General features: G+C 38.2%; 1 protein-coding gene across 5 annotated transcripts in view; it reads right to left on the reverse strand.

The window, feature by feature from the left end:
* Nucleotides 1-27,214, reverse strand: part of PLCB1 (phospholipase C beta 1) — a 767,658-nt gene that overhangs the window by 532,207 nt on the left and 208,237 nt on the right. For 3 of the 5 annotated variants that reach the window (XM_058433160.1, XM_058433161.1, XM_058433162.1), the window contains exon 3: nucleotides 20,386-20,406. The exons of the other annotated variants lie outside the window; for them this stretch is intronic. In XM_058433160.1, coding sequence (XP_058289143.1) covers nucleotides 20,386-20,406 — 21 coding nt within the window. The remainder of the gene's footprint in view (nucleotides 1-20,385; nucleotides 20,407-27,214) is intronic. 5 annotated transcript variants of the gene reach the window in all.

Genomic DNA, 27,214 nt, shown 5'->3' on the forward strand with positions numbered 1-27,214 from the left:
CACCCTGCTGAAGATGTTAGGTATTTCAGACTTTGGCCCTAACAGGAACACAGTACATAAAATACAAGTCAGACTCATCTTTACCCAGAAAACCAACGAGATGCTTTATTTTTGCAAGCAACCTAGGGACACTGAAAGTTCATTAATACAGCAATTGGAATTACCTTCCACGCTCTCATGTTCTCATAAATATCATAGCACAAATTGGGGAAAGAGTGGGTGATCCAATGCCTGTGGATATTATCGGTTCCATTCTCCAGTCTGAATGTTATCCCTGGACCTACTTCCAAAGTCTTTGGCCCAATGTTATTGGCAAGTATATGAATGCGGCAGATAATGTGGAAGATAACTTTTCATTTTTAATTTATTTCCTTGCTTCCTTCATTGTCCCATTGCCTGTCCTAAGGAGATAAGGAATCCACCAACATCTGGAGTTCACGCATTCTTCCGGGAGCCAAGGTCAGTATACAGGAAGATACTGAACCAAAAAAACCCAGACAATATCTCTTAATGCACTTTTTAATCTAAAGAGTCTGCTCAGTACAAATAAAATAAAAACTGAGAAATTATTGTTGATGAGATTAAAGGTTCCTACAGTAAAGGTGGCAAAGTCAAATAATATCCTTAATAATAACAGCAATAATCATCATATGCATTTATAATAGAGAACCAACATATCAAGTATTGTAAAACAAAATTTGCATGTATTATCTCATTAGTCTTTGCAATAATACTGTCACACAATTATCATATTTCTCTGTTTTGCAGATGAGAGAACTAACAGAGATAGTTATGACTACTATTGACTACTGTTGGTCAGTTGCACAATTTCCTCACAAATCTCTACATTTTTGCCTGTTTGGTGGAGAGAACTCTAAGATGGCCACCCTCATTTGGGTCTCCTGGTTTCCACGCCTCTGTGTAATCCCCTCCCTCTGAGTGTGAGAGGGACCTGCAGCTTTCTTCTAGCCAATACAATATGGCAAAGGTGCTGGGCTATCACTCCCACCATTATGTTATGTAATACAGCAAGAGTGAATGAATTTTGAGGTGTAATTAAGGTTCCCAATCAGACAACATAAAGTTAGCCAAAAGAGAGATATCTTGGGTGGGCCATTCAAAAGAGGGTTTAGAAGCGAGAGACTCGAAGCAGCAGAGACACTAATCTGCTGGCTGTGCTGTGTACTGACAATGGAAAAGAAGACCTCCAGGAGATCAGAGCATCAGTTCTACCACCACAAGGAACTGAATTCTGGCAACAACCTAAATGAGCTTGGAAGAGGAACTTGAGCTCCAGATGAGAACACAGCCCAGGAGACATCTTGATTTCAGCCTTGGGAGACCCTAAGCAGGTGAGATCCTGACCCACTGAAACTGTGAGATAATAAATGTTTGTTGTTTTAAGCCATTAAGTTGTGGTAGTTTGTTATGAGGCAATAGATAACTAATACACAAACCCCATTGTTTCCAAGTTCGAATGCAGCTAATTAAAAAGGAATGTAAATGAATTTACATATCTTGGCACTCCACCCACCCTGCATAAAAATGACTGCAATGCTGTCACCACTATTGAATGTGCCTAAACAGAAACAATTACTGTAATAGAATCACAGACTTTGGGAATGGAAAGAGAACACAGATGAGGAAACTAAGTCCCAGAGAAAATATGTTAATTGCCCAGGATCATTGACCCTACGTACGTAATAGAAGAAATAATCCACATATCCCCAAACTTACTTTTTTCTAAAAATTTTGGATATTGATAAGGTAGCAGGAGTATCGTGTAATATAAATGAAAGAAAACCACTTAAGTCTTTTTTCATGTATAAGAAAAAATATGATAAATAAATATAACACTAGTTTTCAGAGGCTGTGTCTGCACAAGGCAATGTGAAACATATCAGCGGATATGCAGTTAATTTATTCCTTGCAGATTGCCAGGTGAGACAGTTTGGAGGCTGGTTGTGCAATAGCCAAAAATTCTCATTCTTACTTCCTTCTTCAGCAACCCTCGAAACTCTTATACACTCATCTAAGAGTAAAACATTTCCGAAGTTGAAAGTTAAATGCACCTAAACATAAAATTATACGTATAGCACCAAGGCTTTATTAAGACGTAAAATGAATAAAACTTAACTGTAACAGTATTTATGGTATAGTTGCATATACAGAGTCATAGATGACTCTGAGGGAAGAAACTGCCACACTTGATTCTGGATTCTAGGAAACATTATATTAAGAGAGATATTTTAGTAATTTTTTTCAAATGATGAATGAAAAACAGGCGAGATTTAACATGCTAGTAACTGCCTTCATTTTAATGAGATGTCAACTTATTAGGCTGACATTAAAAAACTGAGAAAAAGTTCCATAATCACCATGGATAATCTATATATATTTAAAGATGAATAATTTCAGAAATATATTGACTCTTTATAGCAATGTGCTTTATTTTTCTAGTTCTTATATATTACAGGCTTATCACAGAGGAATTCACATCTTTATGGATGAAGAATGATGTTGCATGTATTCAGAACTCAGAGTTAAAAAAAATCACAACTATGATGATAAAGATGGCATTGTTACAATTTTCTATTACTGCCTGTGATAAGCTAAATTCCTCATTTCGGACTAATCAGATTAACTAGAAGCAGCATCCATCATTTTGCAAGTAGTTTCATAAGGTGCTAAAAACTCTCTTCCTGAATATTTTGGGTGAGCATAGAATCTGATTTTCATAAAAGGTCTTTTGATAAGAAATATGGAAATGATATAGATTCATCAGGCAAACAAGCTGTTTCCACTTGAAAACTCCAGATGACATAAATGTAGCCAGATTTCCCCTTTGAATCATCTAAAATGTTATCTCGGGTTTACGCCTATTTCACTGTGGCTGAACAGCCAGCCAAGTTTTTTTATCTGGCAGTGCAAACTACTCCCTCAATCTTACCTTAATGTAATATTTGAACCCATCACTTATCTGCTTATAGGGCTTCAATGCTTTCATTTCTCCACACCAGTGGTTCTCCAAGTGTGGTCCTTTGACCTATGGCATCATCATCACTTGGGAACAAGTGAAAAATGCAAATTCTCTGGTTCAACTCTAGGCCTACTAAATGAGAACCTCTGGGGTGGCCCAACAATCTGTGCTGGGTGATTCACCTCCCAGTGATTCAGATGCAATCTGAAGTTTGAGAATCTCTGCCCTAGATATTAAATGAAGGCAATGGCTGCCCACAGAGAAGGCTAATTAGGTCTAGAACAGGTAAGGCATTGTGACACTTGGACAGGCTTCCTACATCCCGTTATAAAGTAGCTGCATCAGAATTCTAGGAGCAATGAGAAAACTACTAATAAAACTGAGAAGTCTTCTTCAGACTACTGTGCTTATCAGTAGCTCTAATATCACTGTAGATTAAAGCAGCAATTTCCACATTGGGCCCTAGAGGCCAGACTGTGTCAAGGAGAGGTTCCAAAAATGCTTGGCTGATTCCCACATGTTTTGATTCAGCCCTGTGCATGATACATTTGAGTGAGCAACCAACGTATTTTCTCAACCAACGTATTTTCTTTTGTCTCTCTCTCATCACACAGTATGGCATATCTGGTGACTTCCATATTTTCTGAAGTATAGCTAGACAGCATTTATCCTTGCTTTACCTTAGTAGCTGATTGGTTATCTCCATCTGGATAGTCTCATTTTCTCCAGCTATTTATTCCAAAATGTATCACAATTTTTTTTTCTGCCAAAGGTTTGCATTTTGACGACCTTTTCATCTCGTAAGACATTGTGAATATGTAATGAGTTAATCTATTTTCCAAAATGAGATATTTTAAGTTGACAAGTGTGTAATAATATGTCTTTTTTCCCCTCCCTTTCAAAGAAGTTTGCTTCTTCACATTGCTTTTGGCTTTCTGGCAAGACAGACGGAATCCAACCGAATCTTTTCTGATGCTAATTTGTGGGGGTAGGGGCTGGATATGTCTAAAAGGGAACATCATGCTTAACGAATTTTCCTGAGAAGAACATTCACTGAGTCAATCAATAAATCAGCCCCAAGGTTTTGCCTAAGTGCTGTAAATTTTATCAAAAAGGAACTCTCCTTTTCATTCGACTGTTGATCAATCTCAACACTAATGTAAGTACACAAAATGAAGCTAGCTGTTCATATTAAGAACTATGAATGATTGAAAAAAAATCAATGTAGAGCCATTTTCCAATTACTCAGGAAGTTTGCCTAAAGCTCCTGCAGGAACCTCTATTGATACTAACCTGGTTCCCTGCTAGGCTCCCGTACTGGCTAGACACCATCCCCCAGTGTCTATCAGCTTTATTCCTAACAAGTGACACTTGCAGCCTTTGACCACCTTCGGATTCTTGGAGCCACTTCACTCAGATGTGCAGAGGGCAGGAAGTGCCTGAGATGCTAGATCTCTCCAGAGAGCTGATAGTTCATGTCTGACGGACGCAGGAGAAGCAACTCCAAGTGTAATTTGTGCTCTGCAGCTTCCAGTAGCTTAGGTTGAGGCTGGGACTTCACCTGAAAGCTCACCCTTACTTAACTCTTCTCCATCCACGTCTTGCTTCCTCCACTCTCTTACTGATGTCTCCCGGAAGTAGCTTCCTTAATAAATCACTTGTATACAACCCCCTGCATCTGGGTCTGTTCAGAGAACAGGATCCAAATAGCTATCATTTGCAAATAATCAACTTAGAAAATAATGTTAAACTTGAAATTATTCTGAATCACATATTACTATTTTTAAACTCATATTTTTATATTAATTACTTTTTTGGCTTTCGATACATTTCTGTATGTTTCTGGAATGTTTAAAAAATTTCCTTGAAAATGGTTTTCATCACTATACCCACTAAACATGAGCATTCGAGACTAAGGTTTCTCAGTCACAATACACCACATTTTATCTTACGTCATTTTTTTTTTTTTTTTTTTTGAGACGGAGTCTCGCTCTGTCGCCCAGGCTGGAGTGCAGTGGCGCGATCTCGGCTCACTGCAAGCTTCGCCTCCCGGGTTCCCGCCATTCTCCTGCCTCAGCCTCTCCGAGTAGCTGGGACTACAGGCGCCCGCCACCACGCCCGGCTAATTTTTTGTATTTTTAGTAGAGACGGGGTTTCACCGTGGTCTTGATCTCCTGACCTTGTGATCCGCCCGCCTTGGCCTCCCAAAATGCTGGGATTACAAGCGTGAGCCACTGCGCCCGGCCTTATCTTATGTCATCTTAATCAGGTTTTAAAATATATTGAGTACTACTGGGAAAACATATGCATAAATACCCTGTAATCGAACGTGCAAATGGTTTTCCCAAAAGCTTTTTCTCATCATCATGTGAGAGACAGTGCCTGATTTTAAAAAAGAAATATTCCTTACTAAAAATAAATAAATAAAAGCTATAAAAAACATCAGTTTACCTAATCAGAGTTCATTTTTGTCATACCCATAGCTAAAAAGAAATATGTCCATATTCACTTTATTTTACTTTCTTCTTGGTAAAGGTTTATTCTATTTTCTACCCCCTACTCTGACTTTCCTTTCATTAAAATAAAATAAAAAAAACTATCCATAACAGAATACATAAAGCTCTACTCCAAAGTTGATAAACATAATTCATGTTATCATTTCATCAAAACCTTACTTAAAAATGAATAAGGATAATTTTTAAAAAGATCTTATGTGAATAACATTTCTTCTAGGAATTTTCACAAACACTATTAATTTAGTATTACCACCTCTTTATGAACAGAGAGGGAGTAAGTAAAAAGCAGTCACTGTCAGATCAAAAGTGGGATGGGGACAGATTTTAAAGACAATGATAGGAAGACTGGGAAATGAAAGAATGACTGTTCCTGAGAGGAGAATCCTGTAGGAAGAGGGAAAAGAAAAATAATTTCATCATTAAGGAATCAAACTAGATGTTTACCGCAAGGCTAAAATTCAAGGATAAAGCAGGCATCTACATAAAGGTTACCCACCAGAAATCTTGGGATAACTCAGGGATGGCACAGATTTAAAAGGGAGAATATAGCTAATATGAAAAGGAGGGATTTTTATGACCTTTCTGTAAGTTAATTAAACATTGAAATGTTTTAAAGAGGGAGTGTAGGAATTTAAGTTATTAGAGTAAAATGTGAACAGACTTGGAAAGTGGGCAGTGGATTAGTTGCTGTCAAGAGGAAGTTTAAATACACACTCTTTTTGGAATTCTTTAGCTTCTGAACAGAGAGCTACAGAGCAATATGCCTATATGCTTCTCATCTGCACTCCGTAACAATGAGGAAGGAAACAATATTGCATAGAAACTCTTTTACAAGGCCTTATGTTTACTATTATTGCTGCTTCAGAACAGTAGGTTGAAACAAAATAAAGAAGAACAACTAATAGAAGACATGTGTCTTCTTCCAACACATCCTTGACTTGACCTTCATGAGAAACAAGTTAATTCTTAAATTTACTCCCTTCATTAAAAAGGCTGAAAGGTAGAAGCACAGTGCAGTTTATTGCAATAAATTGGTGAGAAGCATAGAATCTTTAAAAAAGTTAAAGGATGAGAAATAGAAAATGGGTAGATAAGAAGAGACAGCATTAAGGCAAGAGAACGTTAGTGCAGGTGGCAGACAATCCAAACATGTTGCATACAATTGCACCCTGAAGACAAAGCACATGAATGAGACAGGTTATTGAGATAACGCAAAAAATAAAAGCGAAAACATTTAAGAGGGACTTTTTCCTATTATGTTCTATATTTTTCTGTTACATATCAAAAATATTTCTAAAGAGAAAGGAAGGAAGGAATAAAGGGAGAGAAGGAGGAAGGAAGCAAGATGGGGCAGGGCAGGACAGGCCGCGCGTGGTGGCTCATGCCTATAATCCCAGCACTTGGGGAGGCCAAGGCGGGTGGATCACCTGAGGTCAGGAGTTCAAGACTAGCCTGGCCAACATGGTGAAACCCCATCTGTACAAAAATACAAAAATAATTAGCCGGGCATGTTGGAGGGTGCCTGTAATCCCAGCTACTCTTGAGGCTGATGCAGAAGAATTGCTTGAACCCAGGAGGCGGAGGTTGCAATGAGCTGAGATCGTGCCATTGCACTCCAGCCTGGGCGACAGAGTGAGACTCCGTCTCAAAAACAAAAAAGATGGGGCAGGACAAACCATGGGCCATGCCACCACGGTAGCTCTGCAAGCTTATGGCCCTGGAGTACAAGGAAAGCAGGTATGCTAGGGTCAACCCAAAGGCTTGCTGTTACTGGGCAAAAGTCAGGGCAAGATGGAGAAATAACAGTGTAAACTGGGAAAGGGACAAGAGGCAGCAGGCTGGCAGGGTCACCTCCCTGGCAGGCCTATCATGAAGGCTTGCTGTTTGATGATGAAGACAGTTGTGACAACACTGTCCCCTAAAAACTCACTCTGAAGGTGTTCAGTAGTGCACTTGACCTTGAGTTTCTGCACATGCTTAGGCATGAACTTTACCTTGTCAAGGCAGAAGAACACTCCAAGAACAGAGAAGCCATAGAATGCTGCCAGAAAGAAAACCACAAAAGAAAACAGTCCTTGGATGACTTTTCTGAAATATTAAATTGGGCGATGAACTAAGAAACATTTGACAGTGCAAGTGTTCTCTAATAAAATTGCCATCAGCAGAATGCAGGGCAGAATTTCTTCGAATCCTTTTCTTCCTTCAAATCCAGACATTCTCATTTTTTTTCTTTTTTCTTTCTTTTTTTCCTTTTTTATTTTGTAAAGACAAGGTCTCACTATGTTGCTCAGGCTGATCTTGAACTCCTGGGCTCAAGGGATCCTCCTGGCTTGGCCCCCCAGAGTGCTGGGATTACAGGTGTAAGCCACCACACCCAGCCAATATTCTTATTTTTATGCTTCCTTTGTAAATATAGTGGAGAAAAAAAATCACTGTATTAGGATTTTTCACCAAGGGCAAGATAGTCATTTGAAATAGTCCTTAGCTTCTTTAGTTGCTTGAATATTACCTCCCTGGTCTGTGAGGTATCTTTTTGCTTCAGATCATTTCCTCAAAGAAACACATTATTGGTTAATATCATTGTTCACCTTTTGAAGTTGGGTCCTATATGCTGATTCCAGGTAGCCCCAGACTTTCAAAAAAGAACCCACTGTGACTTTTATTCATTCATTCCACAATTTGTAATGTTATGATAAAACACTTTATCCTCTAGAGTTTAGAAAAACCGAATTTCACTATCTTTTTTGAAGCTTAAATATTGACCAGGGTCACTATCCCTGGGTATATAATTTTTCTAAATAAATAATTCATAAATCCTTAGCATAAGTTTTGAGCATCCAAGAAGATAGATCACTTTTTCATTATTGCACAATATATTTCTTCTTGCTCAGATGAAAGTAAAACCTAAAAATAAATATTCCTCCAAATGACTTCCTCTGTATTAAGAAAGTAAATACCCAGGAAATTTTTTTGAAAATCCACTTAGCTCAGGCCCTGAACTCATATTTAGTGCTTTTCCTTAAAGTCTTCCATAATTTTCTTATTTTCCTTAATATCTTTGCAACGTATTCTCTGTATACCCTTAGCCTAACCACTGCTATCCCTCTAATAACTCATATGGCTCCGTATAGGCCCCATCATAAAAACCCACTGTGTTTCACAACCTAGCTTATTTGGGTTTTCAAGTCAGATAAATCACATTTGCTCTATGTGGGTCAGTCAAAATTAAGTACAGAAGACTCTACGTACCAAAATTGGTGCTATTCTGCCATATGATTATGGAATTAAATTAACCTGAGTCTTAAGCACTGTATGTCTTTCGGCATTATTTTTTTTTTAAACATAAAAGCTGGGACACATCAAGTAGTCCAACCTCAGAGAAACTGCATAGATTTGATACCTTCCTCCTTACCTTATTTGGCATTATTTTATAGAAAAATCAGTGGTTTTCAAAGCATGGTCCCTGGACCAGCAGCATCACATCATCTGGTTACTTGTTAGAAACACAAATTCCTGGCCCACATCCCAGACTTTCTGAACTGAAAACTCCAGGGGTTGGGACCTAGCAATCTGTGTTATAACAAATCCTACAGGTAATTCTGATACACTTTTTAAGTTTGAGAACCACTGAGATGCACACTTAGAGACTGGTAACATTTATCTTGTGGATATACCAAGGTTTCTTCTTAATAATTCCCTTACTTATAAACATTCAAGTTTACTTTAAAGCATTCAGAAGAAGCATGTTATCCTATTTAAATAATTCATGTTTATGATGATCAGATGTTATTTTTGAACAAAATATATAACTAAAAGTTGATACACTGGAAAAGAGAGAGAGAATATCAGTACAAATACAAAGAAAAAAATTCTAGACACTATGGAGTCTCACTTTATACCATATCTATTCTGCAGGTTTATTTTTAAAGTGAAGAAGAAAAAATACAGTATGATGAGATTTTGTTGCATTAAAAATCATTTAATGCTGAGACTCTAGTGATTTCTTTAATATTACTTTAATCCCTTATAAGCATTCCCAAATGCTTTATAAATACTTTTTGTTGGAATTATTATTAAACCATTTAAGGTGCATAAAAAGCTGAGCGTTAAGTGCCCCCATTATACTTGGTGATTGCTGCAGGAGTCCTTACTATAATGGTGCTACTCTTCTCCCCATACAGGTGAGTGGGTTTGCACAGTTCAGCATTACTGGGGTCGCACAGAGCTTAAGGCAAAGGTTGTTCATTCGCCACCAAACTTTGCACTTTGCCTTACGCGGTTCAAAGAATTACAGGGAAATTGCTGCCTGAATACAGCCACATTTCACATCACCCTTTGCTTGCATTTAAGGAGGGTCATATGACTAGTTCTCACAAATGGAATGTGAATGGAAGAGATGAGGGTCATTTCAGGTCTTTTTCTTTCCCCTGTGTCCTTTTTACAGAGGACAGAGAGACCCTAGGAGATACTGGAGCTGTTAGATTGGACAGAGTCTAAGTCCCTGAATCACCAGGTAGAAGAAAATCACCTTTATATCAAAAACACCCACACTAGGCTTCTAAGTAAATGAGGAATACTTTTTAATGTGTTAAGCCATTGAAACTCTGGCATTTATGTTTTATTGTACCTATGATACTCCAATTAATATAGGGCTTATATGGCCTTTTCTTTCTTTCTTTTTTTAAGACAAATACCACTATCTCTGATCACAAAAAGTCACAAGCACATGGGATATTAGAAAAGGAAAAAGAATGTTATAAGCAAAGAACCTGTTTTATCCCCATTTTACAGATGGTAAAACTGAGATCTCTACATGTTAAGTAATTTGACAGCACATAGCTAATGAGTTGTACAACTAGGGTTCCATTTCATGACTGTAGACTCTAATACCCCAGATACATCAACACATTTAAACCAGTTCTCTGACTTGGTAGACAGAATACCATGAATTTATAGCAAGCATTCTCTAATGTATGTAGGATCAGCTAAGTTCACTTAAACGTTACAGCCTTACTGAAAAAATTTTGCTATATTCCTATGTGTATGGAATTTTCACTGTTACTAAATTCAAGTCATTGGCAGAAAACTATGATCTCAAATGTTAGCTCTGTAGTGAGAAATAATAGTACTAGCATATAATGCTGTTGTGAGGGTTAAAATAATATATAAATAAGCAGAGTTCAATGCCTGGCTTCTAAATGCCAGTCCATTAATATAACATCTGGTTACCCCAACTCTCCACCTCTCAGAGGGCCAGTATTCAGGGCCAAAGTATATCAGAGCCTCCACTTTTTGTTCTGCTTTTCCATATTCAATACAGAATTTAATTTACTAATAAACAAAATTTTTTTTTGTATTTCTTGCCTTGTGTTGTGGTTTTTGGAAGAGGGTATGTACAATTAAAAAATTACAAAGTAAAGAGAAAACCGTGAGTACTAATTTATTCTCTGTGATTTCTAAACGGGTGTTTTGTTTCCTGGTGTTCTAGTAATGGAAGTGTTTTGCCCTGTGCATCTTACGCAGCTTTCCTTGCTATCCCACTGCTTTCTTGTTGGTCCACTTTTAAATTTTGTTTTTAGTCCTTCTGATGTTTCTCTTCTCTAGTTTTCTGTGTCTTTGAGTTTTTTTCTTGAAATACTTGTTTTACTTTGATAAAATATACATGATACAAATTACAATTTTAATCATTTTTAAGTATACAACTCAGTGGCGTTGGGTACATTCACATTGTTGTGTAACCATCACCATCATAAATTTCAGGAACCTTTTACATCTTCTCAAATAGAAATTCTGTACACGTTAAGCAATAACTCTCCATTCTCCAACCTTCACTTCCAGCCCCTGGCCACCATGATTATATGTTTAGTTTGGGTCTTTTTTTTTTTTTAATAGCCTTTTATTCTAGAATAATTTTAGTTTTACAAAAAATTTGTACAGAGAATTTCCACGTATGTCACAGGCAGTTCTCCCTATGGTTAATATCTTACATTAGTATGATACATTTGATACAACTAATATACCAATATTGATACTTTAATATTAACTAAGGCCCATACTTCATTGATATTCCTTAGTTTTGACCTACTGTCCTTTTCCTGTGCCAAGAGCCCATCCATGACACCAACTGCATTTAGTCCACCTGTCATCTTAGGGTCTCTCTTTGGCATTCCTTGCTTTTGATGACCTTAACAGTTTTGAGGAGTACTAGTCAGGTATTTTCTAGAATATCCCTTAATATGGGTACAGGATGTTTTTCTCATGATTGGACTGAAGTTGTGGGTTTCAAAACAAAGACCACAGAGGTAAAATGCCGTTTCCATCACATCATGTCAAAGGTACCTACTATCAACATGACTTAATACTGATGATATTATCCTGGTCAGCTGACTGAGGCAGTGTTTGTCAGTTCTTGCACCACAGTTACTCTTTATCCCCTCTTTCCATATTGTGCTTTTTTTGAAGGAAGTTGCTATGTGAATCCCACACTTAAGAGAAGGCAGTTTGTATTTGGTATCCTGTATAGGAGAATTGTGTATTCTTCCCAATTATTTATTCATTCAGTGACTGATTTATAATAATGTGGCCTATGGATACTTGTTTTATACTTTGAGTTACAATCTAATATCACATCTTTATTTTGTTGCTTCAATTGTCCCAGCTTTGACCATTGAGAGGTCTTTAGTTGGCTCCATATGTTCCTCTGACAAACTTTCTTGCTTCCTGGCGTTGTTAGATGCTCCAGCCTCATCTTGTAAATTCCCTTCTCCAGCTCTAGAATCAGCCATTTCTCCAAGAGCCCTAGTTACTTTTCTGGAAGAACGGCATTAGAAACCAAGTTCAGGGGGCTGGTTATGCTCATTGATACTGAAGTGTTATCGTTTCTAGGTCCTCTTCAAGAACCCAGTTTGGAAATATAGATGTGTATACAAACCCATGTATACACACAAATATCTATAACTTTCTATATTCATCCATCTGTATGTGTATTACGCTAAAAATGAGTTCACACTGATGTCACAATTCTAGCCTATGTCTACATGGGTCATTCTAGCCCCCTTCCTTTGCTCTACAACTACCTGCTCCAACAGTGAGAAACCTTGCTTCCACCATCAGCCATCCAACTAATTATTCAATTCCAGTATATATGTATACTGGTCTCTAAACTGTTAACGGTTGTTAACAACCGTTCTTTTTGCTTTTAGTTTCACAGATTCCATTCATTCCCAGTTACTTCAGTTAGCAACTTCCTCCCTTATTGCCTTCATAAGGTTGTTTTATATATTTATAATATAGATATTATTTATCACAATCTGCTTTCCATCCTGGGATTCTCTTGACCTTCTAAATAATTTTCTAATATTTGAATATATTAAAGTTTATTTTTGTGCTGCAAAATTCTATAGATTTTTATAAATGCAAAGTACATTTGTACATTTAAAAGTACACAGTACATTAATAAATGCGTAGTAACTCGTATGCGCATAGTACCTACCATTACAGCACCATACAAAAGAAATTTCCCTATCCTAAAAAGATTCACTGTGCTTCACCTTTTCAATATCCTCTACAACCCCTAGCAGCCACTAACCTGATAACCCTCTCTATGGCATTGCCTTTTTTAGAATATTATATAAATGGAATTATACAACATGCAGTCTTTTCAGACTGACTTATATCGCTTAGCATTATGCATTTAAGGTTCATTCATGTCTTTGCATGGTTTGAAAACTAACTCCTTTTTATCACTCAATAATATTCCATTGTATATATCACAGTTTGTCTGTCCACCTATTGAAGGATATCGTGATGGCTTCCAGTTTTGGGTTATTAAGAATAAAGCTTCTATAAATATTTGCATGCAGGTTTTTATGGGACATAAATATTCAAATCTGTTAGGTAAATACCTAGGAGCACAATTGCTAGATCATGGGCTAAGAGTATGTTTAGTTCTATAAGAAACTGCCAAATTGTATTTCATTTCATTATACCCATTTTGCAACCCCATTCGTAATGAATAGGAGATACTGTTGCTGTGCATCCTTGCCAAGACTTGGTATCGTCAATTTTTAAAATTTTAGCTTTTTTGATAGTGTGTAGTGTATTTCATTAGGGTTTTAAATTGCATTTCCTTTATGACAAATGATGTTGAGCATCTTTTCATATGTGTATTTGCTATGTTTGTGTGTTTTCTTTGATGAGATATCTGTTCATACGTTTTGCCAAATTTTAATTTGCATTATTTATTTTCTTCTTGTCGGGTTTTAAGGGTTCTCTGTATATTCAGAATACTATTCTTTTATCACAGTGTGATTTCCAAATACTTTCTCCCAGTCTATGTCTTTCCCTTTCATTCTTTTAATACTGTCTTCTGCATAGCCAAAGTTTTAAATTTAAGCAAAGTGTAGTTTACTAAAATTTTCTTTGATGGATTATGCTTTTGGTGTTGTATCTAAAAACTCATCCACAAATCCAAGATTGTACAAAATTTATCCTATTTTTCTACTAGAAGTTTAATTGGTTTGTCATATAGACATATATGTCTATGACTCATTTTGAGTTAATTTTTTTTTGTAAAGTATGAACTCTAAGTTCATATTTTTGCATATGGACACCCGATTGCTCCAGCACTATTTTTTGAAAAGACTACCCTTTCTTTATTGAATTATTCTTGCACTTTTGTAAAAAAGTCAGTTTACTATACTTATCTGGGTCTATTTGGGGGCTTGCTGTTATTTTCCATTCATCTGTGTATCTAATTTGCCAACACCATGCTTCCTTGATTATTGTAGCTTTATAATAAGTCTTAAATCATGTGAGTTCTCTAACTTCATTCTTCCATTTTATTATTGTATTGGTTAACCTCAGTTCTTTGCATTACCATATAAATCTTGCAACAATTATGTCAACATATAAAAAAAGTTTGCTGGGATTGTGATTGGGATTACATTGAATCTATAGTTCAATTGGAAAAAAATTAATATCTTTACAATATTAAATCTTTCCATCCGTGAACATGAAATATCACCCAATCTCATTAGACTTTCTTTGACTTATTTTATCAGAGTTTTGTAGTATTCCACATACAGTTCCTTGATGTATTTTGTCAAATTTACCCTTAAGTATTTCATTTTTTGGTGATATTTTTAATAGTAATTTTTAAAATTTCAAGTTCCACATTTTTATACTGTTGGTGGTAGTGTAAATTATTTCAACCATTGTGGAAGACAATGTGGTGATTCCTCAAAGATCTAGAGGCAGAAATACCATTTGACTCAGCAATCCCATTACTGGGTATACATCCAAAGGAATATAAATCATTCTGTTACAAAGATACAGGCACACATATATTCATTGCAGCACTATTTACAATGACAAAGAAATGGAATCAACCCAAATGCCCATCAGTGACAGGCTGGATGAAGAAAATGTGGCACATATACACAATGGAATACTGTGCAGCCATAAAAAGGAACAAGATCATGTCCTTTACAGGGACATGGATGGAGATGGAGCCACTATCCTCAGTAAACTAACCCAGGAACATAAAACCAAACACCACATGTTCTCTCTTATAAGTGGAAGCTGAATGATGAGAACACATGGACACACTGTGGGGCAAACACCACACACTGGGGCCTATCCAGGGTGGGGGTCAAGGGAGGGAGAGCATCAGAAAGAAGAGCTGATGGATGGTTGGCTTAATACCTAGGTGATGGATTGATCTGTGCAGCAAACAACCATAGCACACATTTACCTATGGAACGAACCTGCACGTCCAGTGCATGTACCCCAGCTAAAATAAAAGTTGAAGGAAAAAAATTTCAAGTTCCAATTGCTCATTTCTGGAACACAGAAAAACGATAGACTTTTGTACATTGATCTTGCATCTTGCTTTACTCACTTATTTGTTCTAGAAAGTTTTTTTTAACAGACTCTTGGTGTCTCTGCATAGAAAATTATGCCATCTGCAAATAAAGACAGCTTTATTTCTTTTTATCATTTGGGTCGTTTTTAATGTACTGATTCTCTTCCTCTTCGACTGGCCCATGTTTAGTACTTTTTCCACAGACCATTCTGACCCCTCCATATCTCCTTCTCAGAGTATTGATCTTCTACCTAGTCTTATAAGACCTGCTTGTCACATTGCTCTATCTTACTCAGCTCCTCTGTAACAACCACCATTCTTACTCCACTATTTTAAATGCCCTAATTTTTCAGTCTTGACTAGCAATGCTGCCAGCAAAAATAAACAAACAAACAAAAAACCAAAACAAAACAAAATGTTTTTGCTTAAGCAAAGTGCTTTGCTTATGTCCTCTGCAGACACAATTACTACACTGCAATTATTCAGATGGCTCCTTTGACCACAGAACTGCAAGTTGAAGACAAACTGTAAGGACTCTTCATAGAAGAAATTCAGACACTAATTGCACAGTTTTCCTGAAAATGCTACCTGTGGAACAGTGAGGTCTATCATGGTCACTTACACATTTCATTAAGACCAGATAAAATACATGAACGCTAGCAAAAGACCCTTTATATTGAATTGTGACTGTAAATATGTCATACTAAGATATCAACCTAAAACTCTTCCATTTTACTGACAATATATTCATTGTGCCCTATTTCCTCTTCTTGTCACCTGTCTAATCTTTCCTTTTAATCTTCAGGACCAGGTTCTCTGCCCAAACTCCCATCTCTTTCAGTTGTTTCCTCTGAATTCCCAAGGATTTTATTGTCTATGCACCACTGGTTCTATTGAACTATTACACAATGGAGTTTTTAATATTGTTTTGTTATATGTATATGTGTGTAGTACATGGATGTGTATATGTAGATATGTATATATTTATGTGTGTGTGTAGATATGTATATGTATGTATACACACATATATATATACAAAAATATATGCATATACCTTTTTAAATGTCTTGTTTCTTCATGTTGAAGAAAGCCACTTGAGGGCCAAAATTCCATTTTATACTTCTTTGCAATCTGTATTCAATCAATTATGTTTGATTGATTTTGATTTCTGTTTTTAAGCAAAGGCATTGTTCTAGTTTCAGTATGAACTGGGGAATTAAAACCAACTGCTAAATATGAGTTAAGTATATTTTTAGTTCTACTTATAACCACAGTGAATGTGTATGAGTTAAGTTTAAGCTCAGCTGTAAGTTTCTAAAAAGGCCAAAACAGCAGCAGCTTAGAAAGGATACAGACTTATTTCTTCCATGTGAAAGAAGCCTGGAGGTAGGAGACCAGGCCACTAGGGCTGCATCACACAGTTGTTTGGGTCTCAGCTTTTTCTCTCTGACAACCTCTCAATCCCCAGTATGCAGCATCTCCCTCATGGTAGAGAGGGCTGCTCCAACACAATTCATATTGGCTACATTTCAGCCTGCAGCAAAGAGGGAAGGAAGAAGCAGCCCATGTCCCTACCTTTAAGAAAAGATCCCCAAATTCTCACAGGTTTTTGTTGATACCTCTTGGCCAGAATTTAGCTCAGAGGCACATCTAGCTGCAAGGGATGCTGGGAAGTATAAGGGGAGAATAGACACAAGGTCAATTACTCACAAGGTCCCTCTATCTAGAGGAAGTACCTTCCTTCGTGCATGTTTGTATCAGCAAAAGTTGCATGTTCTGTAGTAATCAGGCAAGCATTTGCTGAAAGACAGTGGAGTCACTGACTGAATAATTTTCCTTCTTTCTGGAATTGTCCTATGACCTGCTTCCTAGACTTTTCCAGAAGGTCATCTTTGCAGTCATGACTACAAACACCTCTTCCCCAAAAGAAACTTGCAGTGTTTGCAACCGTATCTTTCCCCAAAATACTCCCAATTGTTTTCTCCAGTTACACGATTTACCATCTTACTACCTGGTTTCTTAAGAAGCCAGGCTCTTTTTTTTTTTTTTCTGAGACAGAGTCTCGCTGTGTCACCCAGGCTGGAGTGCAGTGGCACGATCTCGGCTCACTGCAAGCTCCACCTCCCAGGTTCATGCCATTTTCCTGCCTCAGGCTCTTTTTGTCTTCTAACCACTTGAAGCTAGAGCAATCCTGAGATTTCAGAGATATTTCTTCATGGGATTCAATAAAAAAATTTAACTTAAAAGATTCATCATCTTTATGTTTCATTTTATCTTTCAGGCGTAGTCCATTCATTGGTTGTTATAGTAACATTATAAGTAGCCCTAAAAGAAATACTGAGTATAGCAATATTGTCATGGACAACTCCAACAATATTTTTTGACAATTCCAATTCCATTAATATGGCTATATTCTCAACTTACCAGCAAATAAATTAAGTATATCTATCAATCACTTATGTAGGTTGCCCCACTAATGGAAATTTCCATTTAAATGGATCCAAGGAAATATAAAAATAAGGCACACATGAAATTTATTTTAGACACATCACCTAGCTCCAATTGGAGTCTGTTCTTTCCCTTTTCTGCCTTCTGGTTTGGTTTCAGGTCTTCTTATCAGAGTTCATGTTCTTGATTACTTTATTAGTTTGCTAGCACTGTCAGAATAAGGCACTTACCTTTGTAAAGCTCCCTTACAACAAAATATGAAATAGACATTTCAAGACAATGGACTGCATATTTTTCCACTATAAACTATAGAACTTTACTTTTACAAAGTGCTTGCTATGACATTATTGTCCTTTATTCCACAAATAGCACAATACAGAGGTAATTCCCAAGGTAAACCACATTTGTTTCTCTCAATCAGCATATTCTTAATTCTTTTCTGTTTATAGCTTTACACAGGAACCCTCTGGATCTGCTTTGCTGCTTAACATCAAAGCTAAGGCTATCCTGGGAGCATGGGCTATTTATTTCCATAGTTTCTATATTTAGCACTTGGCTTTGTTTGTAGTCATTTCTTCTCCCTCCATAAATGCTTTAAAATCCCAATTTCACTAGAAAGCCTGTATCCTCCTTCTATCTGTCTAGCTAGCTAGCTTTCCACTGAGTTATGCACTTACTTCTTGAGTTATCTTTCAGATGATTCCTGTTTTTTTCCTCTTTGATTTCCTTCTGGAGAGGAAGGAAATTGCCTTTTGGAACTCAAGAAGCCTTCCAGAGACATAACTCCTACTATTTGCTGCTCTCTTTGGGAATCCAAAAGCAACTGTTGAATGCAGTTTGAGCTCTTGGGACAGGGAGAGGCTTTTCACTCAAAAAGTCGGAGGATTTATTTAACGGCTCATTGAAAAAGTGAACATTACTTTTCTTGCAAGGCAGGTTAAGAGTCCTCGAACAGAATTTTGCTTGTCACTGCCTTGATTAATGTAACAACAAAATACAAGATTAAGGCAGTGTGGACTTAACGGTTTAAATTATAACCCATGATTACTCTGAGAAAAGGTACAAATGTGAGCTGTGTAGACTAAAAGGAAAGAGAATGTTAGGAAATGGTATAAATTAAATCTTTATTAAGCTAGGGGCCTTGCTTTGGTGCAGAGCTCCTGCATTTAATTTTCAGGACTGATCAAGAATGAGGTCAACATAACATTCTTAAAATGTCAAAATCATAGTTTTTAAATTACTCAAGCCTTGAAAATCAGGTTTGCTTAATTTTCTTTATTGCGTGTAGTCCTTTCATCATGGGTAAATACAAAGGATTGAGTTGTACAGGCAGGCAAAAACGGAGGGAGAGAAAACACAGAAGGGTGAAGTTCGTTAGCAGGAAAAGGTTGAAATTAGTCAGCTTTACAGTTTGGGGTGACAACCTGAATACTTTTACTATCTTCACCTTGTCTGGCAATTATATTCAATAAGTTATTTTCTTTTTAAAAACACGATAGAAATCTGGTACACTATAAAACTTCTCTTATAATTTTTATCTTGCCAAGACCTAACGTAAAACACAAATATCCTTGGCCTCTTTATGTGAGGACCATACCAAACCTCACTGGACCCTTCAAAGCAGAAACCGTGGCATCTTCTCTCTTCTGCCAGTTTAGATGCTTGAGGAAGATGTGATTTTCTAAAAACTGGCCAAAATTGGGTCGAGAGGAAAGAGTGATATCATTAAAAGAATGTAGCTTTCATTTTGCAGACGCCTCTGCTCTCCTCCGTGCCTGCATCAGCTTAGGAAGAGAATTGGCTTTCACCCAGCACATCTTCAGGATCCCTAGAGACCAATCGTTCTCAACTGGGGGCAATTTTGCCTCCCATTGCCTCCACCTTGCCCTTTCTCCAGTCCCGGGCATTTGGCAAAGTCTAGGAATACTTTGGATGTCACCCTGGTGGGATGCTGCTGGCATCTAAGGGGTCAAGTGCAGGGGTGCTGCTGGACATCCTACAATGCTCAGGGCAGCACCTGTGACTGCTGGAGGTTAGTGCCTGGACCAGAAAGAGGGTCTGGCCAGGCAACTATGATCATTTGCTACTCAAGGCTTTCCATTCCACAGCCCTGAGGAGTAGGACTATGGCTCATTCACATGAACATCATCAAAAATAAACTATTTTTAAACACGAGGCCTGATGAGTTTGGGCTCCCTTTTAAGCTTAGGGTCATTCGCTGAGAACCTCAATGTTCTAAACCCCCAGCTTGTCCCCTGACTTAAACACTATCAATCAAGGGTACCAATGGGTGAAAACACAAAAAGGAATAAACAGTAAAAGGAACCCAAGTTTCAAACTGCAGCACATTTCAAATCCTTCAAATGCATCCGTGTCAGCACACAAAAGGACCCAGAACCAACAGCCCAGCTCTTTCCTTTTTCCTACTAAGGCGTCGTGAAGAGTGAAAGAAGAGCCAACTTTGACAGTTTTGAAGCTTCTTTACTTTTCAAAAATTCTGAAAATACGGAGAGTGAGTATGCATTGTACCAAATATACTAAAATATAATTGCCAGTTGGTTAGAGTAGTTTCCTACCTTTAATTGCCTCAGGTTATGCTGCATAAAGAAAACAGAGATCATTAAGGGGCAAAAATTCCTTTCAGCATGCCAAATCTGCATCAATTGTGCTCACTTTCACTAACCCTTATATCTTTTCTTAACCATCCTGAATGTTCAAACATTTGCCTGTGGCAAACACTTCCCTGCTCCCTCATGCACTTTCCTTTGAAAACCAGACAAAAGTAAAACCTAGAGGAGTTAAAGTCAATCGCCTTTGTGAGTCACACCACCTGATTTTCATTGGGCTTAACAAGATTGAGTTTAGGATCTGGGTAGGCCTACATGTGTGGGCCTAATCCTGTTGGGGTGAGCACTGGGAGAGGATATACTACAGAGGACATGACTTTTTCAGGGAATCGCTGGAGCAGATGGGCTGTAGTACTGGGAGGTGAAGCTGGAAAGGAAGGCTGAAGCCACAAAGGGTAGAACATCATGAGAAGCCTAGAACTTGGGCATGAAATGGGAAAATAATAAAGGATGTGGATGTACACAGATAAAGCCAGTGCACCATGCAATAGAGAAATCAAATTTTAGCTCAGACCCCATAAATAAAGTGACTGTTCCCACCCAAAGAAGCAGAATAAAATGTTCCCTTTTGTGCTTGTGTGCAAAGAAGAGGGTGGACTAAGGACACGGTGCCCAGTTGGCACAAACTGGGAGACCAAACAAACCCACAAAATCCATCTCTCGGGTTGGTTAGTAAAGCTGGAAGCTAGCATCTGGCAGTGCATTCTGGAAGCAAGTCAAGCTTCTTTATGGACTGCACTTGGAGTATTTACAGATTCAAAGAAAAAGAATTAGGACCAAGATCCCCACAACAAAACAAACATCAGCAACAACAAATAATCCTTGCATCTAGCAGCCTGGAAAAGAAATGGCATGAGATCCCACAGAAGACAATTAACAAAAATAGGGCAGAGCAATGTGAAGGTTAGGTCAGAGCAGGACAGAACAGCCTCTCTCTGGCTTGACACTAGCCACTTTCTTAAGACATTAGACATGGTGGTTGACAGTGGAATCCTGATGTCAATGAGTACGTCAGCCAATCCTGATATCCTACAAAGCATGACGGCTTTGTACTTGGTATTGTCTTATTATAGGTTACTAAAAAGTTTGTACACATCACTCTATAGTATATGTTTATTCATTTTCAATAAATGCTTTTGTGGTCTGTACAAGTTCCTGAAATAAAGAATTCTCTAAATCACTGATAAATATAAGCATGTGAACTGGGTGGGCTATATCTCATAGTAGCTATTGAGATAACCAGAGGGGCAGGCCTCTGAAAAACTTCTTAGGGTTGCTTATATCTAACTGTGTGTTACAGCATGCCAAGAAGCCTGGAAGTATACTAAATCATCCACTGAGAATCGTCAGCAGTTTTTTAAACATGTACAAAGTAATTATTTTTAGAATTTTAAAGGATAATTCTGGTGACAGTGAAGAAGTAGAGGTGACAGAAAAGAAGTCACAGGCTACTACAATAATCTAGGATGGTGGATCTCAAAGTGGGGTTCCCAGACCATCAGCAGCAGCATCACCTGAGAACTTGTTAAAGATACAAATTCCAGGGCACCATCCTAGACCTACTCAATTAGATATCTTGCCATAGGGCCTAGAAATCCGTGTTTTCAGATGCCTACAGGGGATTTTGAGGCCTCCTCTGTCTTGGAAAGTGCTGGGCTGGGATCTTGCTATACGATGTGCAATGAAGCCTCGGGCCCCATCCCACACCTGCTGAGCCAGGATCTGTATCTTATCTAGAGCCCCACATGCTTGGTATGCACATTAAGTTTGAAAAGTGGACTAGGAGATGAATAATAAGATCCTAAAATAGAGAGTCGCTGTGGGAATGAGACGGAGGTGCAGGCTGGAGGAATGTTTTGGGAGATTAGTGAACAGCTTCTCCCTCAAATACTTGACTTATAATCCAGTTGTATAAAACTATTCCTTGGAAACCCATGTGGATGGGATTTATTGGCCTGTTGGCATTTGAGGGCCCCCAGCATCTACTGTAGCTGAATAATACTTTTCATTCTGTGGGGCAAATAGCGGCCTTTCTACTCATCCTCTTCCAGAAAAATGCAAACATTTCTGAGAGAGGTTTTATATGTAAAGTCATTAGTACAACACCTCCAAGGATTTTTTTGTCTCTTTTCTTTTGGGAAGTAATAGGCAGGAGACAAGGGTGCCATGAGGACCCACCAGAGAGGCAGAGAAGGGATTTGCTGAGAACAGGTTAGACTCAGTTCAGGGTTTCTAGGCAGACTGGCTCCTGCGCCGGGCTATTCAGGCTTGCCAGCAACAGATCAACAGTTCACAGGAGCACCAACAAGCTGGGAGAGTATGCTCTGGATTCATGTAATGAAGGCAAAGTTCATCCCGGAGATGGAACTGAACAGGTGGGAAACACCTGCTCTCTCTATCCGCAAAATGTGTTACAGTCTGCTTTCCCTTGCCAATAATCCACGAAGGCCATGGCTTTAATGATTAAGTGAAAGTCAAAGGAAAGAAAATATAGACCAGCGCATCTTCCTTATTTTGCTTTAATTGGGATCTAGTTTCAGTTCATCTTAGATTATGAATTCATTAATGAGTAAACTAATGTATATTTTGTTTACAAACTTCAAGTTTTAGAAATTTATAGTCTTACTCTAAGACTTACATAAGACCCATAATGCAGTTCTTCATCATTTATGACTGCTTTGCACACTCAATGCAAAATGAGATGTGTGTGATCTATTTACTGCTTGAGCCATCACAAAGCCAAACCTTTAAATTCTCAACACTCCAGGGCAAATAAAATGTTAGTTCTCTCCAGGTGGTTCCTTTAAAGATGTTCTGTCTCACCCAATCTCTCTTTGTGCTCCTAGAAAGCAGGGGACACAGCTTAATTCACTGTTTTTTTCCCCCTCAATGATTTATATCACAGATCTTGGCATCAGAATAGATGGGTGTGAATTCTTATTATGTTACTTACAGCTTTGGGATCAAGGAAAAGTTATCTAGCCTCTCTGAACCTCAGTTTACACATACAAAAAATGAAGATAATAGTTCCTACTTCATAACATTATTTTGAATATTAGATGAGCTAATTTAGGACAGGAATTAGCACATAGCAGGTCATTAATGAATGTCAGGGATCATTATTGACAAATGTGCAATTTGTTACAAACTTCCCCATGAAATGTTAACATCTACATAAATAAATGAGAAGATCAGATATAATTAGTGCTATTAAAAATATAAAGTAGCTAGAAAGTCAGGCCAAAGGTTGAAGGAAGCTGCTTTGATTAGGATGGCCTGGGACCAGGAGGGCCTCTGCAAAGAGGTTATATCCATGATGAGAAGGAACATCCCCATGAAGATCTGAGAGAAAAGAATCCAGGCAGAAAAAACAGCAAATCCAGTGTCCCAGAAGTTAGGAGAAGAGCACCTTTCAAAAAAGAGGTAGGCCCATCAGGCGTATAAAGTGAGCCTAAGGGGTCAAGTTAGATGAAAAAGAATGACAAGATGTTGGACGTCGGCAACTTTTCAGCAGAGTGGAGGGGACAACAGCTGTAATGGAGTGTATTGGGGTGAGACCGGGAGGAGAGCAAGCACAGTGAAGACTCTCTACAAAGTCTTCCTTTAGAGAAGTGATTGAAGACTTTCTAAGGAGTTTGGCTGTACAGGAGAGCAGCAAAGTCAGGGAATGAGTAGTACCTGCTGATTTCATGTTGGTGATAAGGAAGTACTAACCAGAGAGGGGTAATATGAGTGAAGCATGGAGAAGAGAAGCTTTGTGAAGTGAATGTGGGAGGGGGGCATGGTGGGACAGGGGGAAAGGAGGTTGGTCCACATGTAGGCTTGTGATACCCAAGCATGATTCTGGAGCAAGAGGCAGAAGGGATGAGTGTGAAGAGCTGTACTGGTTCATGGGCATCTTGCCTGAAAATAGCAGGGTCAAGGAAGAGCTTGGAACAAAGTGGGCAGCAGGTAGCTGACATTGTTTAAGATAAAACCAATGACCTTTCTGCACCCAGGGCTCATGAAGTCCTCTCTGTTGAGACTGGGAAAGGCACCCTAGACTCCATGAGATCACAGGAACATCAGGAGCACAGAATAATAATGTTTAGGTATTCCGCAGGTGGTAACAACTCATTTTTAAAGGGGAGGTACCCTATGTGTTAAAACTAGAGTTTAACAACATACTAAAATCCTTGAAAATGCATAATAGAGCTCTATTTTTAGCATGTAATCCTTAAAATCTAATCCTCATCCTGGGAAATATGAAACAGGAAATCCAAAGGGCCCCAGTTCAAGCTAGCAGGAGCTTTAAAGTTTGCCGTATAAATGGTGCTTGTTTCATTATAATTGTCTCAGAGTAACGGTTTCAGGATGCGCCTTGGAAAGGCAGGGGCCTGGGCAGGAATTCCTAGGTCCGTTCCCAGGAGGGTCTTTCGCTAGAATTATCAATTAAGGGGAATTAGAGAGTTGGAAAACCAATCATATGTAGGAAGTACAACAGGAGGGGTTGTGCTGGGAGTTACAGTAGTGTTTACTGAGCACATGCTATGTGCTGAGCCCTTTATAGGCATTAATGATTGAATTAACTTTTTAAAAGTTGTTTATTTATTTATTTTTGTGAAGATACAGGGTCTTACTTTGTTGCCCAGGCTGAGGTGCAGTAGTGTGATCACTGCAGCCTTGAACTCCTGACCTCAAGTGATCCTCCCATCTTGACCCCCCAAAGTACTGAGATTACAGGCATAAGCCACAGTGCCTGGCCCCATTAACTTTTTAATATAGCATTCTGATCCCCATTTCGTAGACAAGAAAACAGGAACTTGGGGTTGTTAAGTAACTGGCCCAAAGTTATGTATCTTTTAAGAGACAGCTCATGACTATGAAGTTTCAGTGATGAGGATTAACCAAAAAAATCACCAACAACAGAAGAGAGTTTTTGTGAAGCTGTATGAATACACATGAACTGGGCGTCAGAGAAAACAGGCAGAGGTAAGGTCAAGGTGCAAGTGGACTGAAAGCCAGTCCCAGAATTAATTCTGTAACACAGCCAGTCTGCATGGTGTAACTCTTCATGGAAGGTTGCGGGCATCGCTGGGCTGAGGAGTAAATGAGCTGGTCTTGCTGGCAGGGTCAGGATGAATTACCTCTCCAATAACTAACTCCGTAATTCCATTGCCTCCTGTCCCCAGCCTATCATTCTGTCCTACTCGTTCCAGCTCAGTGATACAGAAGACTGTGGAAGTGCCCACATGAGGAGCAAGTGACAGCATATCACTGTGATCAAGACCATCTTTGTTCTCTCCCACACTCCTGGTTAGAATATAAAGTGACACAGAACTTCAGAAAACTGTGGTTTCTAATAAAGCAAAATGGACACCTGCTTCATGACTCAGTAAGTCCCTTCCTAGTTAATTGCCCAAGAGAAATGAAAATACACGTCCATGAGAAGACCTGTACAAAATTGTTTCTGGCAGCTTTACTCATCATAGCTTACAACTGGAAAGAATGTAAATATCCATCAGCTGGACAGTAGGTAAATTGCGGTAAAGTCATACAAAGAAATACTTCACAGCAATAAAAAAGAGGAATGCAACATGGAACAACATGGATGAATCTCAAAAAAATTACATTGCATGAAAGAAGCCAAACACAAAAACACACCATGTGATTCCACCTAGATGAAGGGTAATTGTCAGTAAACTAAGCTAGATGATAAGATAATAGTCATCACTGGGTATTTTATGTGCGTGCAGGGGTAGGAGGGAGAGGTATTGAATGGAAGAGGGCACAAGAGAATTTTCTGGGACCATGAAATGTTCTATCTTAATCTACGCTGTGTTTACACAGGTGTATACATTTGTCAAAATTCACTGAGTGTTATATTTGAGGTTTGTGCATTTTACTCTATATAAATTATATCTTAAAGAAGAACCATTAATATACAAGATTAAAAATTATACAAAAAACTTTTCTTGTTCTAACAGCTGGGTAAAAAATACCTCTTCATTGATGACTTTTAAGTTCATCTTTGTTCTAGCTCTGCTCCTTAGACTTGACCATCACCAACATCACAAGATGGAAAAAGAATCAATGAAACAGAGAATACCCACCAGAGGTACCCTTTCTATTTAACAATTATCATGGTACCAGAACACTTTAGTGCTTTCTTCAGGAAAAGGGTATTGATAAAAAGACATTCCTCCCATTAATGTTAACAAAATAATTATAATGCTGGGTTCCACTGGCGGAATATATTCCCACAGAGAAATAGGACATATCTAAGCTTTCCTTATGAATGTGCAAAACTCCGTGAATGATTAACGTGTCTCTCATTGTTAAAATCCTGCCCTTTATATTTTTGGAAGTGTGAGAATATATTACATATTATTAAAATTTAATAAACTAAGGTGTTTGGGAAATAGAAACAGACAGCCCCTGCTAATTCCTAGAACTGTGAATCACTCCGGAAGTACCGCCACTGCCTTCACATCTCTGACTCCTGGACGTCTCTGGCTGCCTGAGAACCACAGCCTTGGTTACGGGCACCTTTCTGGGCATGATTCATCCCTCTCTGTTCATCCTCCTCTCCAGCAATGGTCATCATGTGCTGAAATGAGCACATGTCCTTGCCACGGACAATTCTACAACTTTAGATGCCAGGACCTCACTCTTACTCATTTAATCAATCCTTTTCATTTTCCTTATAGAAAAACATTTTAAGGAGTGAATACTAAATCTTAAACATAGTTAACTTACCAAGAAGATAAACCTCTTTGGAAAAGAAATCACTTATCTC

This window comes from Hylobates moloch, unplaced genomic scaffold (genome assembly GCF_009828535.3).
Source record: "Hylobates moloch isolate HMO894 unplaced genomic scaffold, HMol_V3 SCAFFOLD_21, whole genome shotgun sequence".
NCBI lineage: Eukaryota > Metazoa > Chordata > Mammalia > Primates > Hylobatidae > Hylobates > Hylobates moloch.